The sequence below is a fragment of the Symphalangus syndactylus genome, chromosome 18, assembly GCF_028878055.3.
Source record: "Symphalangus syndactylus isolate Jambi chromosome 18, NHGRI_mSymSyn1-v2.1_pri, whole genome shotgun sequence".
Classification (NCBI taxonomy): Eukaryota; Metazoa; Chordata; class Mammalia; order Primates; family Hylobatidae; genus Symphalangus; species Symphalangus syndactylus.
The window spans coordinates 65,097,719-65,116,155 of NC_072440.2; the positions used below are offsets into that span (position 1 = coordinate 65,097,719).

Here is an 18,437-nt window from a genome sequence, read left to right on the forward strand (position 1 = left end):
AGAAATGGTTTATGAATACCCAGTACAGGGCTCCATGCCTGGGCCCTGAAGGGCCTCGCCACATCCAATCTCTTTTTTTTTTTTCTTTTTCAGACGGAGTCTCACTCCGTCGCCCAGGCTGGAGTGCAGTGGTGCGATCTCGGCTCACTGCAAGCTCCGCCTCCCGGGTTCACGCCATTCTCCTGCCTCAGCCTCCCGAGTAGCTGGGACTACAGGTGCCCGTCACCACGCCCGGCTAATTTTTTACTATTTTTAGTAGAGACGGGGTTTCACCGTTTTAGCCAGGATGGTCTCGATCTCCTGGCCTCGTGATCTGCCCGCCTCCACCTCCCAAAGTGCTGGGATTACAGGCGTGAGCCACTGCGCCCTGCCGCCACATCCAATCTCTAGAAACTAAGCTGGCAGCCCGCAAAGCTCGGCCAGGAACGGACTTCCGGTTCAGCCGGATACGCTGCGCCACGGCACGCAACAGCCGCCAGCCATTTTGAGCTCATCCAAGCCAGCTCCCGGAGGGCACCTCTGTGACCCTGGGTTCCCAGCTGTGACTGGAAGCAGATCCCACCGGCTCTGAAGTGAGGCTGTCCACAGAGGCTCCGAGAACTCCCTTGCTGATGTAATGTTCATTTAATTGTTTTAGGGCCCTTCTATCCTTCCCTGGAATCCTAGGTCAGTTCAAACGATCACCCCAACGGGGGCGCTCCCTTACCGTTGTGTTAGAACATGGTTTCTCTATTCGAAGGGTTCTTTATTATTCTTAGCGGTAACCTGTTGCCTCCTTAAAATATCTTTGGGGTTAACATCACGAGATAGGGTTACTTTATTGATTTGTAACAGAAAGAGAATCACTGAGGCTAGAGGGTTGCAGGAACATTGCCGAGTTAGAGAATAGGAGTAGGCATCCTGAGGGTTTAGTAACAGGAGGGAAGACGCTCTCCTGAACGCCCCCTGGAGGTAGATTCTGTTACTGCCCTCAGTTTATGGATGAGGAAGCTGAAGCTTAGCTTAAGTAAAATGTCCACTGTCATGCAACCAGTAAGTGTAGAGCCAAAACTTCAGTACCAAACTGTACATCGCTAAAGCCTCATCTATTTAACCAGAACCAAACTGCAGAATATAAAACATCCAGGCTGGGCGCAGTGGCTCACACCTGTAATCCCAGCACTTTGGGAGGCCGAGGCAGGTGGATCACCCGAGGTCAGGAGTTCAAGACCAGCCTGGCCAAGATGGTGAAACCCTGTCTCTACTAAAAATACAAAAAAAAAAAAAAAAAAAATTAGCCAGGCGTGGTAGCAGGCGCTTGTAATCCCAGCTACTGGGGAGGCTGAGGCAGGAGAATCGCTTGAACCCAGGAGGTAGAGGTTGCAGTGAGCTGAGATCACACCACTGCACTCCAGCCTGGGCAACAAGAGCAAGACTCCATCCAAAAAAATAAACAAATAATAAACAAAAACATCCAGGGCTGATCTGCTTCCCTTCGTAAGGAGTTATGTTTTACATTTTAAAGATATGACTATAATGTACTTTATTGGCTTGTTAATTTAAAATAGGGAATATTGGCCTGGTGCAGTGGCTCACCCCCATAATCCCAGCACTTCGAGGGGCTGAAGCAGGTGGATCACTTGAGCCCAGGAGTTCGAGACCAGCCTGGGCAACCCCATCTCTACCAAAAAAGTAAATAAAAAATTAGGCGTGGCCTGTAGTCACAGCTACTTGGAAGGCTGAGATAGGAGGATCACCTGAGCCCGGGAGGTCCAGGCTGCAGTGAGCCAGGATCACGCCTCTGCACTCCAGACTGGGTGACAGAGTGAGACCCTGTCTCAAAAAAAAAAAAAAAAAGGTTCTCACTAGATGGAACTTTTTTTTGAGACGGAGTTTCACTCTTGTCGCCCAGTCTGGGGTGCAGTGGCGTGATCTCAGCTCACTGCAACCTCCACCTCCCGGGTTCAAGAAGTTCTCCTACCTCAGCCTCCTGAGTAGCTGGGATTACAGGTGTGCATCACCACGTCCGGCTAATTTTTGTATTTTTAGTAGAGAGGGGGTTTCACCATGTTGGTCAGGCTGGTCTCAAACTCCTGACCTCGTGATCCGCCCGCCTTGGCCTCCCAAAGTTCTGGGATTACAGGCGTGAGCCACTTCTTTTAGTTCTTCAGTAAGACCCAACTCTGTCTTGCTCCGGGGTATCTATGCCTGCTCTTTTGTCTGCTTCAAACATTTGTTCCCCCTCCCCTTCGGGCTTATTCCCACACATCCTTTAGGGCTCAGCTTTTGTACTGCTTCCTCTGCAAAGCATTCCTGGACTTCCCAAGTCTGAATTAGATGCTCCTTCCACTCCATATGTTCTAAACTGCTTTGTCATTAAGGTAAATTTATTACAGCATAGAGATTTTTTTTCTTTTGACACTGTATGGAGCTATTTTCATTCAAGGGCATTTTCCTTTGGCTGGAAAAACTATTAAAATTTTGCTATTCCATTTTTTAATTACTGAGTAATTACTGATGAGGCAGCAGAGAGCTCTCTATCCTACACCTAACAAGATGCTAATATGTGATAAAATGATAAGGAAATGAATGAGTTGCACATCCTACTCCACAGCTGACCCTCCTATAGCTCATGCTTTCTTTTAATGAATGATTAATGTGGAACCAAAAGTCAAATCAAGTTACTCTATAACTCAGCTTAAGCCTAACAAATTGTATTTAAGAGGGGATTCCTGAGAGCACAAACTGACTCTCAGAAACAGGTAAAGAAAATCCAATCATAAAAGAACTGTTACCTGTTGAGGAAAACGAGTTTGCACTGACTTCCATATAACTTAGATTTACAACCTCCAGATTACATTCACTTATTCAGTAAAAATTCAGTATATTTCAGGCTCTGTGCTAGAAGCTGGGGATATGGCAGTGAACAAACATTCAAGAGCCTGACACTCTAGTGGAAGGAAACAGGCAATCAAGAAGAAAATAAGCTAAGTTCAGATAGTGATGAATGCTACAGAAAATAAAGCAGATTCAGGGAAGAAGTGCTCTGGTTAGGGAAATGATTTCCAGTGAGCAATGTGGGAGCAATAATGAGTTCTCAATGCCAGGGCAATAAGGGGATGTAATATCCCACCCTAAGGAAAGGCTTATCTCTATGTATACATACATAATTGACAATATGGTTTAAAGATTAGACTTTTGGTTACTTTGATTCATTTTGATAATCTCTAAGAGCCCAAATAATTATTTGTATACTGACTAAATTTAATTTTTGGACTGCAAATGCTAAGAGCCATTCTTCAGAACGTGGTAGCCATTCCGAAGTATTGCCACTCGTGGACTCACAACTAGAACATTGTTCAGCAACTAGGACGGTCCCATTTCCTCAGTTACTGTCTTACCACATCAACCTGACTTACAATTTCACCAACTGGTGAGTTACAAATTTTCAACCGTGAGTGTTTCTGTTTTCTTGCCTTAATCCTTTATTGACTTATGGAACCACAGATTTGAAGGCATTCCCACTTTCACCTGTGCACCATACAATATTGAAATACACGGATTGAACAAAATGGTTGGGAAACCTCTACGTGGGACCCCAGGCTATGCACAAGTAAATATTAATAATTTAAGAATAATGCTATCATTTAATGACTACTAACTATATGGCAGGTACTGGATGCACATTTAATCTTTATTTTTATTTTTTTTGTGGAGACAGGGTTTTGATATGTTGTGCAGGCTGGTGTCAAACCCCTGGCCCCAAGCCATCTATCTCCCCACCTTGGCTTCCCAGGGCACTGAGAGTATAGGCATCAGCCCCTGTGCAGAGCCTCACATTTAGTCTTTAGAACTGCCCTTTGAGTTGAGCACTTTGCACAGGGGAGAGACCAGTGTGTGGTGTTAAGAAATTAGCTCCTTTTGGGAGGCCAAGGCAGGCGGATCACTTGAGATCAGGAGTTCGAAACCAGCCTGGCCAACATGGTGTAACCCCATCTCTACTAAAAATACAAAACAATTATCTAGGCGTGGTGGCATACGCCTGTAATCCCAGCTACTTGGGAGGCTGAGACAGGAGAACTGCTTGAACCCAGGAGGCGGAGGTTGCAGTGAGCCGAGATCGGGCCACTGCACTCCAGCCTGGGCGACAGAGAAAGACTCCATCTCAGAAAAAAAAAAAAAAAAAAACAACTTAGCTCCAGTTCTTTCCTGCGTTACTCAAGCAAAGTGTTCCTCAGTGGTAAAATGGAATTAAGGTACTACAGACGTTTTAAATTTTGTATTGTGTGATGATTAAATAAAGTAGTGGTTGTAAACTGATATTAAACACTTCTCTAATGTTAACTGTTAAGAGTTACTATTGTAATTTTAAAATGTACAGTCCTGGGTAGTGATTCAATGGTCATTTAATTCCATTTTCTTTTTATTTTCCCATGTTTGTATCATTTAATCTGGCTGGAAGGTTTAGACTTGAAGTAGGCCTACTTAGACTTTACCACAAAAGGAGTCTCAAGTACACTTCCCATAGTCTCCCTCCCCCAGCCCCTAGAGAAATATAAACAAGCCAGTTAAAAGGAATACCTGAGCACTGATAAGAATGTTTATGGCACTTTTTGAAGAGGAGAGTGAAAAACAGCCCCAATAACATCTTGCTGTTTTCACTTTAAGACTTACTTGTAGCATGTAAATGTGTTGTTTTGTTGTTGTTGTTGTTGTTGTTGTTGTTACAGGGTCTCACTCCAGTTACCCAGGCTGGAGTGCAGTGGTGCAATCTCGGCTCACTGCAGCCTTTACCTCTCAGGCTCAGGTGATTCTCCCACCTCAGCCTCCCAAGTAGCTGGGACTACAGGTGCATGCCACTATGCCCGGCTACTTTTTTGTATTTTCAGTAGAGATGGAGTTTCGCCACATTGCCCAGGCTGGTCTCAAACTCCTGGGCTCAGGCAATACACCTGCCTCGGCCTCCCAAAGTGCTGGGATTACAGGCATGAGCCACTGCACCCAGCTGTATATCTTAATATAATCAAGCACACTACACAGTAAACCTGTTTATGCTTTAAAAAAAATTAAGTCCAGGCGCGGCAGCTCACGTCTGTAATCCCAGCACTTTGGGAGGCCAAGGCGGGCAGATCACGAGGTCAAGAGATTGAGACCATCCTGGCCAACATGGTGAAACCCCGTCTCTACTAAAAAAAAAAATACAAAAATTAGCTGGGTGTGGTGGTGCACGCCTGTAGTTCCAGCTACTCAGGAGGCTGAGGCAGGAGAATTGCTTGAACCCGGGAGGGGAGGTTGCAGTGAGCCGAGGTCACGCCACTGCACTCCAGCCTGGAGACAGAGTGAGACTCCATCTCAAAAAACAAAAAAAATTAATAGCTGTCCAAATTATCTCATTCTACTTGAAATACATTTATTACCATTTAACATAATTACTGGTATTCCCTCATGTTGTATGTATTATGGTTCATTTAATAATCCCCTTGCAGTTATTTTCAATTTCACTAAACTATAAATAAACTAGAAATGAACTGTTTTGTTAAGACATCCTTTTCTAAATTTCAGATTATCGAGGATAGTAGTATAATTAATGATCTTTACTTTTTAAATAAAATATGTAATAATCTTTACAATTTTTTTTTTTTTTGAGACGGAGTCTGGCTCTGCCACCCAGGCTGGAGTGCAGTGGCGCAATCTTGGCTCACTGCAACCTCCGCCTCCCCAGTTGAAGCAATTCTCCTGCCTCAGCCTCCCGAGTAGCTGGGACTCCAGGCACGTGCCACCCCGCCCTGCTAATTCTTCGTATATTTAATAGAGATGGGGTTTCACCGTGTTAGCCAGGATGGTCTCGATCTCCTGACCTCGTGATCCGCCCGCCTCGGCCTCCCAAAGTTCTGGGATTACAGGCATGAGCCACCGCACCCGGCCATATTTTTTTCTTTTGGGAAATTATTTTGGGAGGTGTTTCTTTTTTCCATCTTTTGTCCTATTAACTTGGTAAATTTTATTATATATGGTGACTTGATTTGCTCATATTGGACTCTCTTTGCATTACTAATATTTCTCATTTACTCATACTCCATTATTATTTTCATGTGCTGCTGGATGCTGTTAAAAGATAAATTTAGGCACAATAAAATTTGAATGACTTTATTTGAGCATTCATTGATTCATGAATCAGGCAGCACCAGACCACAAGTAGTTCAGTGCTCCACTGTGGGTGGGTAGGAAAGGGGGCAACAGAGGAAATTTGATAAAGTATTCACAGAAACAAGACAAAGAAAACATATTTGATTGGTTAAAGTGGGAAGTCCCCAGTTAGAGGTTAGTTGGCAGTTTCTGATTGGTTAAGCTTAAATTTCATTTTACTTTTTACATTGAATTGGGTTTTGGTTGGCTTAGGTAGGAACTCAAAGTGCTGGAGACATCTTAGCCTCATGACTTCCCAATTAACTGTCTTAACAGTACCATTGCATTGATATTCGTAAGTGAGATTGGTCAGTAGTTTAATTTTTAGAGACATCATTTTCAATTTATGTTTTAGAATTTGGTAATGAAATAGCCCTGTAAATTTTAGTCTGTCTCATAGAACTCAAACTTGAATCTAGTATGGCTTGGGATGAATAAGCTGGCTGAGTGATGGATTCTATCCTATCCTAGGTGGATAGGATAGTTTTCCACTGAAGTGGATCACAACCCTTCCAGATTGTCTCTCGTCTTTCATTGTTTTGAGCTACTTTAGAAGACTGGTGATAGCACTGCAACATAATTCTTGTCTCTGTACATTTTGTCCTATTCAGTTGGCTTCTCTGCCTACTGGAAGCCAATTTTACCTCCATTTGCGTATTCATTTCGATATTCTGGATCTTATTTTGGATTCTCCCTAGAACTGATTTTAACACCTTCTCAGTTTCGTCAGTAACCAGTTAAATAACATCTTTAACGTGTTTATTTATTGATTTTGCCCAGGCTCTGGAGTGGAATGGTGCACTCTGGAGTGGAGTGGTACAATCTTGGCTCACTCTGTTGCCCAGGCTGGAGTGGAGTGGTACAATCTTGGCCCACTGCAACCTTCACCTCCCAGGCTCAAGCGTTCCTCACACCTCAGCCTCCCAAGTAGCTGGAGCTACAGACACGTGCTGCCAGGCCCGGCTAACTTTTGTATTTTTTATAGAGACGGGGTTTTGCCATGTTTCCCAGGCTGGTCTCAAACTCCTGACCTCAGATGATCCACCCACCTCGGCTTCCCAAAGTGCTGGGATTACAGCTGTGAGCCACTACACCCGGCCCCCTCAGGAAGAAATTTAGAACAAAGAATGGTGGTCAAAGTTCAGTCCTCAACTCTCTTATCAAAGGTCCATGAGCCAACGGTTGCATTTGATGAGGGTCCAGGCTTCTGGAAGACAACTCGGAGATATATGTTAAGATGTTATTTTTAGTTTTTATAGGAAAATTGAACATCTTTGGATCTAATTTCCTTGGCAATTATTTTAGGGTACTATTATCTTTTTTTTTTTTTTTTTTGAGATGGAGTCTCGCTGTGTCGCCCAGGCTGGAGTGCAGTGGCACAATCTCGGCTCACTGCAAGCTCCGCCTCCTGGGTTCACGCCATTCTCCTGCTTCAGCCTCCCGAGTAGCTGGGACTACAGGCGCCCACCACCACACCCGGCTAATTTTTTTTGTATTTTTAGTAGAGACGGGGTTTCACTGTGTTAGCCAGGATGGTCTCGATCTCCTGACCTTGTGATCCACCCGCCTCGGCCTCCCAAAGTGCTGGGATTACAGGCGTGAGCCACCACGCCTGGCCCCTATCTTTTTTTAAAATAAGACCCTACAAAACATGATAACTTTTTGTTTATCAAGTTACTTATTTATTTATTTTTACGTATTTGTTTTTTGAGAGGGAGTTTTGCTCTGTCACCCAGGTGGGAGAGCAGTGGCGCAATCTTGGCTCACTGCAACCTCCACCTCCTGGGTTCCAGCGATTGTCACGCCTCAGCCTCCTGAGTAGCTGGGACTACAGGCGTGCACCACTTAGTAGAGATGGGATTTCACCATGTTGGCCAGGCTGGTCTTGAACTCCTGGCCTCAAGTGATCTGCCTGCCTCAGCCTCCCAAAGTGCTAGGATTACAGGCATGAGCCACCACACCCAGCCCCGAGTTACTTATTTATTTTTTAGGACTAGCTAGATATCTATAGATATCTAGAATTTCCCTTGGAGGATCTCAAGAGTTTTTCGCCCGGGCTGGAGTGCAGTGGCGCAATCTCGGCTCACTGCAAGCTCCGCCTCCCGGGTTCACGCCATTCTCCTGCCTCAGCCTCCGAGTAGCTGGGACTACAGGCGCCCGCCACCGCGCCCGGCTAATTTTTTGTATTTTTTAGTAGAGACGGGGTTTCACCGTGGTCTCGATCTCCTGACCTCGTGATCCGCCCGCCTCGGCCTCCCAAAGTGCTGGGATTACAAGCGTGAGCCAGAGTTTTAAATTTTTTTATGTTTGGGAGCTTCAAGGCCCCTAAGAGGGGGTCCCTGTCTTGTGTCATTTCTCCCCCACCCAAGCTCCTGGAAACCTCCATTCTTACTGTCTTTATGAATTTGACTATTGTAGATATCTTATGTAACTGTGCTGGGAGGGAAAGCTTTTCCTCTGCCGGCTCAGGTTCAGTAGTGTGTGGGAGCTGCAAATGAGCAAATTAACAGATTAACAGGGGGAAAAAGTAACCAAACAAAAGACAGATTAACAGGAGAAAAGACAAGATTTATTTACATGTGTGTGGGGCAGCAATGAAATGAGAAGCTCCCTGAAGAGCTAGAGATAGGAATTTTTTTTTTTTTTTTTTTTTTTTTTTTTTTGAGACGGAGTCTCGCTCTGTCACCCAGGCTGGAGTGCAGTGGCGCAATCTTGGCTCACTGCAAGCTCTGCCTCCCGGGTTCCCGCCATTCTCCTGCCTCAGCCTCTCTGAGTAGCTGGGACTACAGGTGCCCGCCACCACGCCTGGCTAATTTTTTTGTACTTTTTTAGTAGAGATGGGGTTTCACCATGGTCTCGATCTCCTGACCTCGTGATCCGCCCGCCTCAGCCTCCCAAAGTGCTGGGATTACAAGCGTGAGCCACCGTGCCCGGCCGAGATAGGGATTTATATACCAACTTTATAGGGGAAAGGGCGAAGGGAGAAAGGGTTTCCATGGGAAAGATAAATGGCCTTTTAGGAGAATAAATGGAAGGTATGACACTTGGTGATAATGTTTGCTTATACAGTTTCTCATCCCATTGCAAGTGGCCCTGTCTGGGAGTGAAGCTCTCCTAAAGAGAGGATTTATGACAACTTCATTCTTAGAAGGCTCTGCCTGTAGCCAGATCATTTTTAGCTTTCAATTGTTAAAAGATAATTTTCAGAAAAGTAGAATTGTGACTTTATATAGATATAAAAATTAACATGTATTAAAGAATTTATTTTACTCATATAATATGAAGTACCAGGCAGATGTTAAAGAAGAGTTAAGACAGCACATATTTATATGACATGAAGGGATGTTGAGATGAATTTCAGATGGAGACAAAATTTTCCACAGGTAGAAGTTAGGAGAAAATCATTACCAGACCAGACAGAATTTATATGTCTATCAGTTACCTACAACTTATAAAGTTAAAAAATAGCTCAAAGATAATGAACAGGACTCAAATCTGATAGCCCAGAAGAGTACATTACAGAGGATCCATTGCTTTCCATTGTAGAGGAGAAAAAATCATAGCTTTTCCTCACCCATCTCAAGGGTCTTTGCTGATACCCCTATTTTAAAAAGGCAGATTAACAAGAGGACACCATAACAAATTTATCAAAGTTTTGCATGACACAGGAACCTTCAGGAATGAAGACTTAAAGACCCAGGGAGAACTGTAGTTCTTAATTTAAAAATTTTTTTAGAGACTGGGGTCTTACTATATTGCCCTGACTGGCCTTGAATTCCTCGGCTCAAGCAGTCCTCCTGCCTCAGCCTCCCAAGTACCTGGGATTACAGGTGCATGCCACTGCACCTGACTATCTGTATATATCTATGCTTAGGTTTGATGAAGGATGGACAGTCATGTACAAGTATGATTGGACAAAAAGCCTGTGGTCTAATGGTAATAAGCTGGGGAGAACTTAGCAAGGCCTGTTCGTTCAGATTCTTCTTGGCCCCTCTTTGTAGCATTTGTTTCCTCCTGGTATAGGACAGGACACCTGTTGCATGGGGTAGAGGTCTCACTACCTACTTTCAGGAAAGGAAGGTCAGAGAATTCCTTTATGACTAGCTCTCACACAGAAAGGCAGGGAAAAGTCAGAGAGACACCTTCAAAGTTCTATATTTTGGGGTGGCATTCTGAGCCGCAACACCATTTTTTTTCTACACTATGTACGTAATCGTTTGCCTCTTTTTATTGCCCTAGACAACCCTATTGTTATGTGTCTTACTGCACCGGCTACAACTTTCCCAAACAATGTTGATAGTGTGCATGCTTGTTTCTAATTCAGACATCAACAAAAATACCCATGATACAGCTCCTCTCTCTCTCTCTCTCTCTTTCTTTCTCTGTCTCTCTCTCTCTCTCTCACACACACACACACACACACACATATTATATATATATGTATGTTTATATATATAGAAAAAAATTTTGATTAGTCATGGAGAAATAATGATAAGACAAAAGAAGTATGAGAGTATGAGCCAAGTGTAATAAAGTGGCGGAACAGCGGGCCTGTGTGTCCAGATCCCTCTTGGCAAGCCTTCGTCTTTGGAAATAAGGATATGCCTTTCCTCCCGGTATAGGGGGAGCACCTCTCACAAGAGGGTCTTATACCTACTACAGGGGAAGCTCAGAAAATCCTGCCTGCCCATGCCATTTCTCAAATTCCTTCAGCTTAAAATATTCAGTATGCCAAGTTGCTGTATTTTGGGAAGGCACATCCTGAACTCCATCAAAGTCCTGCTAGAAGCAGATACCAAGATGGAAAAACATGCAAGGATTTTTACTAGGGGAGCCCCCATGAGGGGCATTGAGGGGTGAGTGGGAAGGCATGGAGACCCCACAAACCTACCTCGCTGTGTTTGGTGAAGCAGAACTGGAGGGAAGGTTGGGTGGAAACATGTGCACTCAGGAAGATTTAGCAAAGCCATCAGGGAGTCCTCAAGCCAAAGGTGGTTGTCAGAGGAGTGGTGTCTCCCAGGAACTAGTCTGTCACATTGTCTCCCAGGAACTGATCTGTCCCCAGTCATTGTTGGTGAGCAGCATGTGGTGGTGTGACTTGGGCCTTAAGGCTGCCAGGGATTCCTAAGGGCAGCGGGTGGGGCCCTTGGTCAGGTGCATTTCCTGAGTTGGAGGTGCAGGGCACACTCTCATGGTGGCCACACCATCTTCATCTTGTTTCTAACTTTAAAAGCAATGTTGGCCGGGCGCGGTGGCTCACGCCTGTAATCCCAACACTTCGGAAGGCCGAGGCGTGCGGATCACGAGGTCAGGAGATCAAGATCATCCTGGCTAACACGGTGAAACCCCGTCTCTACTAAAAATACAAAAAATTAGCCGGGTGTGGTGGCGGGTGCCTGTAGTCCCAGCTACTCGGGAGACTGAGGCAGGAGAATGGCATGAACCCAGGAGGTGGAGCTTGCAATGAGCCAAGATTGTGCCACTGCACTCCAGCCTAGGCGACAGGCAAGACTCCGTCTCAAACAAAAAAACAATGTTTATAAAACACCACTACTAAATATCAGGTTCAGAACCTTCCCTTCTATTTCTTCTTTGATTTTCTCAAATGCATTGACATTAATAATTAATAAACCTAACATTAACCATTCTTGCTCAATCGTACTTGATCACTATTTGTAAGAGATATTTATAGATTTAGTGTGCCAGGCCTTTGATTTGATTTGCTAGTATTTAAGCCTTTGCTAGATAGCTTCCAATGTATGATTGGCCAATAATTGTCCTTTCTTTTTTTTTTTTTTTTTTTTTTCTGAGACGGAGTCTTGCTCTTTCGCCCAGGCTAGAGTGCAGTGGCACGATCTCGGCTCACTGCAAGCTCTGCCTCCCGGGTTCACGCCATTCTCCTGCCTCAGCCTCCCTAGTAGCTGGGACTACAGGCGCCCGCCACTGCGCCCGGCTAATTTTTTCTATTTTTAGTAGAGACGGGGTTTCACCGTGTTAACCAGGATAGTCTCGATCTCCTGACCTCGTGATCCACCCGCCTCAGCCTCCCAAAGTGCTGGGATTACAGGCGTGAGCCACCGCGCCCGGCAATTGTCCTTTCTTATACTGTCCTTTGTCCTTGCCCAGTTTGTTGCCAAGGCCGTAGTGGCCTCATACAAATAGATTTCATAGCTTGTGAGACTGTGAATGAATGTTTCTTGTCTCTGACTAGCATAGATTCTAGAACTCTGCCGTCCAGAAGTGTAGCATCTAGCTACATGAAGCTATTTAGATTGTAATTAATTAGAATTTAATTTAATTTAAAATTCAGTTCTTTAGTCACGCTAACCACATTTCAAGTACTCCGTAGCCACATGTGGCTTGGGGCTCCTGCATCAGACAGTGCAGGTCTAGAACATCCCCCTCCTTGCACAAAGCCCTGCTCTTGGTGGACTGTGGAAAGTGATGGGATGGGGCTACACTCCCGCATTTCACTGGGCAGAAAAAAGGAGGAATTTGGGCAGTTGAAAGAATCCATAACTAACCTGAACCTGATGCTCTGTGAGAGCATAAAAAAAACGCTCCATTCCACATTACCCTCAACTCCATCAGTGGGATTGTGGTGTCTATTGTGCAAACTTGCTCTTGAAATGCATTTAAAATATATCCTGCTTGTCTGGTGTATGTCAGAAACTATGTTTATCACTCAGACTACAGCAGTAATGAAAGCAGACACAGCCCCATTTTTCATGGAGCTTATAATTTAGCAGAGGGGAGACAGATAATACACGACTGCGTGCATTTATGTGCGCGTGTGCATGTGTGTGTCTGTGTATGTGTGTAAGAGAGACAGAAACAGAAAAGTGGTGATATAAGAAGTGCTGTAAATCAGGTTAGGAAAGATAAAGCTGTAATTAAGGGATGGGAGTGCAATTCTACTTGGGTGGTCACGGAAGGCCTGTCATGGTGAAATTTTAACAGAAACCTGAATGAAGTAAGGGGGCCAGCCATGAGGATATTTGGGAGAAGACACTTCTAGGCAGAGGGAACAGGAAGTGCAAAGGCCCTGAAGCAGGGTGTTGCTGGTGTTTGAGGAGAGAAATGGAGTCCAGTGTAGGTTGCTGGTGCAGAGTGAATAGTGAGGGGAGTGACAGGAGGTGGGCCCTGAGACGCTCGGATGCTAGACTCTGAGGGCAGCTGCAGGGTGGATTGCATTCACAGTGAAAATGAAGCCACTAGAGTTTTGAGCAAAGGAATGTCATGATCTGACTTTGACCACAGGGCACACAAGGACAGAAGCAGAGAGACAAGTTAGAAGGCCACTGCAGTAATGAGGGCAAGAGATAATGGCTTGGTAAAACTGGAAGTGATGAGAACTGCTCAGAATCTACATACGCTTTGGGAGAATTGATGTGGAGTTTTGGGACAGTGTCCTTAGTTAGGTGTTCATGATCTTAATGGTGAAGGCAGAAGAGGAAAGTGTGGGTCAAGTCCAAGCCTCTACAGCCTAGCAAGGAATAGATCTAAACCCCTGAGGTTCTGGATCCCATGTCCCCAGGGCCTTAGGGCTCCAGGGTCTCAGGCTTACAAGATCTGAATTGTGGGGTTTTGGTCTTGAATGGAGGGAGGGGCCAGCATTTGGTTCTGTCACAGATGCAAAAGGCTTGCATCTCCCACACTGGCCTGGGAGCGATGCTGAGCCATTAGTCTTCTGAGGATTTCTGCCTTCTTCTGCTCCAGGTCCATGGAGGTGAACCACCCAGCACCCCTCAGCCTCTTGGAACTTGCAGCCCACAGCCTGCTGAGCAATGAGGCTTCAGTTCTACTGGTGTTGGAACAGCTCACAGTGAACCTTTTCCCGCCACTACTCACTGCTGCATTTGCCAAGGGGTGCAGAAAGGCTCTGAAGGCCTTGGTGCAGGCCTGGCCCTTCCCCTTTCTCCGTCTGGGCTCTCTGATAGTGCAGTGGCCCAACCAAGACAGCCTGCTAGCTGTGGTGGATGGGCTGGAGGCCTTTTCTGCCCACAGGGCTTGTCCCAGGTAAGGGGGATGCTGGGAGCAAGACCTCAGTTCAGAGCCAGAGGGAGGGTGAGCTGAGATCCAGGGGAGGGGAGCGTTAAATTGGCTAGAGGGACAAGTGGGGAAACTATATGTTTCTGAGTTAAGTGGTTGATGGTACAGCTACAAGGCTTTAAGGAGAGGGCTTTTTACCTTCTAGGGGTGGTGGTACAAGCTGTATGAGGAATAGGGGCTGGCAAGGAGCCTGAGTGAGGGAGGAAAAGCCTATTGGAGAGGAGAGGCGAGGCGGGCTGCTGCTGGGGCCTGGAGAGCAGCCCAGGGCTGCTGCCACTCATCTTACCTGGGCTCCCCAGCATCTCATCACACCCGTCTCCCCGCAGGAAGTCAAAACTGAGGATATTGGATTTCACCCTGGACTCTGAGCAAGTCCACAGTAAAGGGGCTTCTGAAGCCTTGGCCAAGTTCCCATTTTGGTTACCATCAGCAGTCAAGTCAGAGATGCCCCAGGCCACGGCCAGGCCCAAGCCAGCAGAGAACACGAAAAAAGGACCAAAGCAGCCATGGGAAGCAGTGGAAATACACATTGATCTTTTCCTGCGAGGCCCCTTCAAGTTAGATAAGTTCCTCTCCAGCCTCCTGACGAAAGTGGAACAGAGCCACGGGGCCCTGCATCTCTGCTGTAGGAAGTTGCACTTTGAGGAGATGCCCCTCCACAGTCTTCTGGGGATCCTGAAGACGCTCAAGCTGGATTTCATCCAGGAGCTGGAGGTGTTTGACTGGTTTGACTCGTTCTGGGCATTGTCAGATCCAAACCTATCTGCCACACAGCTGGGAAGGATCTTGAACCTGCGCAGCCTCAAGCTCGTCTACTACAACTGGGCCTTCTCTTCGCGGGGCAAGCGGCCCTCCAGCTACTTCCTCTCCCACCTTACCAGGCTGGGCCACCTCCAGAAGCTGCACCTGTCTTACTCCTACCTCTCAGGCAACCTACATTACATGCTCAGGTGAATGGGTAGGCAGGGGCGTCCGAAGAGTCCCCTGAATACTCCCAAGTGAGGTCAGGACAGGGGAACAAGACAGGAAATGGGGCCCATTCTTAGATGCTCATGGAATTGTGGGCACAGCCTGGGAACCCAGGGTTCAGATGCAGCTGATGGCTGGGATCTACTTTGGAAACATATTTGATGGAGAAAATGCATGTTGCTATAAAAAATAAAATCCACTTTGGGAGGCTTAAGTGGGAAGCTTGCTTGAGGCCAAGTTGGAAACCAGCCTGGGCAACAAAGTGAGACCCCATTTCTACAAATAAATATACAAAAATTAAGGCCAATCATGGTGGCTCATGCCTGTAATCCCAGCACTTTGGGAGGCAGAGGCACGCGGATCACTTGAGGTTAAGAGTTTGAGACCAGCCTGGCCAACATGGCGAAACCCCATCTCTACTAAAAATACCAAAATTAGCCGGACATGGTGACATGTGCCTGTAATCCTAGCTGCTCGGGAGGCTGAGGCAGGAGAATCTCTTGAACCCAGAAAGTGGAGGTTATAGTGAGCCAAGATTGCACCACTGCACTGCAGCTTGGGCAGGAGAGCAAGACTCCATCTCAAAAACAAAACAAAAACAAAAATTAGCTGGGCATAGTGCATCTTTAATCTCAGCTACTCAGGAGGCCGAGGCAGGAGGATTGCTTGATCCCAGGAGTGTGAGGCTGTAGTGAGCCATGATTGCACCACTGCACTCCAGCATGGGCAATAGAGAGACCCTGTCTCAAAAAAAAATTACAACAAATTTAGTTTAAAGATCTAATTGGCTTTTTTTTCTCTTTAGAGACAGGGCGTCATTTTGTCACCCAGGCTAGAGTGCAGTGGCACGATTATGTCTCACTGCAGTCTCAAACTCCTGTGCTCAAGCTACCCTCCCGCCTCAGCCTCCTAAGTGGCTAAGACTGCAGATGCGCACCACTACACCTTGTGAATTTTTTTAAAACTTTTTTGTAGAGACAAGGTCTTGCTTTGCTGCCCAGGCTGGTCTTGAGCTCCTGGCCTCAAGCCATCCTCCCACCTCAGCCTCCCAAAGCACTAAGATTACAGGCATGAGCCACCATGCCTGGCCTTCTAATTGGCTTAGGTTTGTGATTCACAAATTGGGGCAGCCTCCCATTCTATAAAATAGAATAAGAGCTCTGATGAGCTGAGCAGAAGAGACTGGCTTTGTAAGCATAAAAGTGATGAAAAAAGCCAAAACAAAAAGCAGATTGGTCAGTTGACAGTTACTTTCCTTATGGGGTTAAAACAGAGGGCACTTATCATCCTGGGCCCCTTCTAATTGGTTGGTGTGAATCTCCTGTTTTTTGGAAAACTGACCAGTTTCAAAGTTCAGTTTGATTACCTGGCACTTAGCACAAGTGACTGCATTCTAGTTTGCTTTGGTCTTTTGAGGTCTAGTGCAGGAGCTTAGTCCAAAACAGTGGCCTTCCATGAATTTCATTTAATTTTTTAATTTTTTTTTTTTTGAGACAGAGTCTCTGTCACCCAGGCTGGAGTGCAGTGGCATGATCTCGGCTCACTGCAATCTCTGCCTCCCAGGTTCAAGTGATTCTCCTGCCTCAGCCTCCCAAGTAGCTAGGATTACAGGCATGGGCCACCACTCCTGGCTAATTTTTGCATTTTTAGTAGAGACAGGGTTTCACCATGTTGGCCAGACTGGTCTTGAACTCCAGACCTCAGGTGATCCACCCACTGCGGCTCCCCAAATTCCTGGGGTTACAGGTGTGAGCCATTGCGCCTGTCCTAATAATAAGTTTATTTACTCAACAAACATTTTCAGGCACTGCTGAATGTTATGCTGGTCCCCAAGAAAAGATCCTGAGACAGCACAGGTTAGGCCTCTTCTTCTGAGCTCATACTGCCCCAGACAGGTGGGTACAGAGCCCCGAAGGACAATCAGTATCCACTCTGTGCACGTCTCCTAGAAATTTCAAGATAGGGCATTCAGGACCCCCAGCCCTGGCTTAAATGGAAGCCTGAGCAGCAGCTTCCCCAAACCCAAACCTGAGGAATAATGGGCTCAGCCTATGGTTACTTCTCTTCAGATAAGCTCTTTCAAGTGGCTCCTCTCAGCAGTCATATTGGGTATGGATAATGCGCGTCTCCCTTTCACCAAAGAGAAACTTAGAGTTGGAGGGGTTCGTGGAGGACCTGGTAGGTCTGTTGAGAGAGAGCCAGGCCTTGGGACACCAAAGGACATGCTCCTGACCCTGCTGGTAAATGGCTTCCCTGATGAGGGGATGGCCATAGGACTAGCCTCCTCCATGGACAAGTAGGTGTTCCGGGCAGGGGGCCTGGGCCCTCCCTTCACAGAGCCACCCTTCTCTCCTCAGCTGTCTGTACGTCCCACTGCATTCCCTGGAGATCTGCTACTGCAGGCTTCTGGACACTGACATCACCCACTTGTCCCAGAGCCCTCATACCACCTGCCTGAAGAAGCTGGATCTGAGTGGCAACAACCTGTCCTGCTTGGTCCCTAGGCCCTTGGGGACCCTGCTGAGGGAGGTCTCAGGGACACTGCGACACCTAGACCTGAACCACTGCTGGCTGAAGGATGCCCACCTCAGTGCCCTCCTGCCCACCCTGTGTCGCTGCTCCCACCTCAGTTCCCTGAGCCTCTCCGACAACCCCGTCTCCAGTGCCTGCATCCTGAGCCTGCTGGAGCACATGACAGGGCTGATGGAGCTGAAGCAGGTAGTCTATCCCATCCCAGTTGACTGCTGCATGTACCTGCATGGCCTCTCCTGGGGTCCCATGAACAAGGACAAGCTGTGCCAGTTGCAGGCTGAGATACAGAAGCAGCTGCAAGCCACGCAGCGGGCTGACATGCAATGGAGCCCCCCGCTGCCCTTGCTTATGCAGCTGGTGCAGTTTGAATGAAGAGCAGGAGCCAGGCTCAGGGAACAGAAGTCAGAGAGGGCAGCTGGAATCACAGCTGGGGCCACATATTGTTTGCAAGGAACATAAAATAAACTTCCATGGGAACTGTCTGGTGCTTTCTTCATTCCCCTTGCTCCCCTTCCACAGTCCAAAGCCTGGCCTGTTTCACCTGTTCACTTGATCAGCACACGTTATCCAGGTGGCTCTACCACCAGGTCACCAGAAACCCCAGAGGTCCAGCCCTCCCCGGTGAACACTCCCTCTTCTGGCCACTCATTCAGCTTCTCTTTGTCTTATGCTTCTGGATAGAATGAAGTGGGTCCTTAGCTGACTTCCCCACCTCTGCA

General features: G+C 46.6%; 1 protein-coding gene across 1 annotated transcript; it reads left to right on the forward strand.

Moving 5' to 3' along the window:
- The first annotated feature begins 454 nt into the window (after positions 1–454).
- Positions 455–18,200, forward strand: LOC129467677 (melanoma antigen preferentially expressed in tumors-like). The gene is given in 5 exon segments (XM_063622727.1): positions 455–613; positions 13,885–14,184; positions 14,544–15,167; positions 17,544–18,049; positions 18,052–18,200. Coding segments are annotated over 5 exon segments (1,467 nt in total). The 5' UTR covers positions 455–611; the 3' UTR covers positions 18,087–18,200.
- Positions 18,201–18,437: the final 237 nt, after the last annotated feature.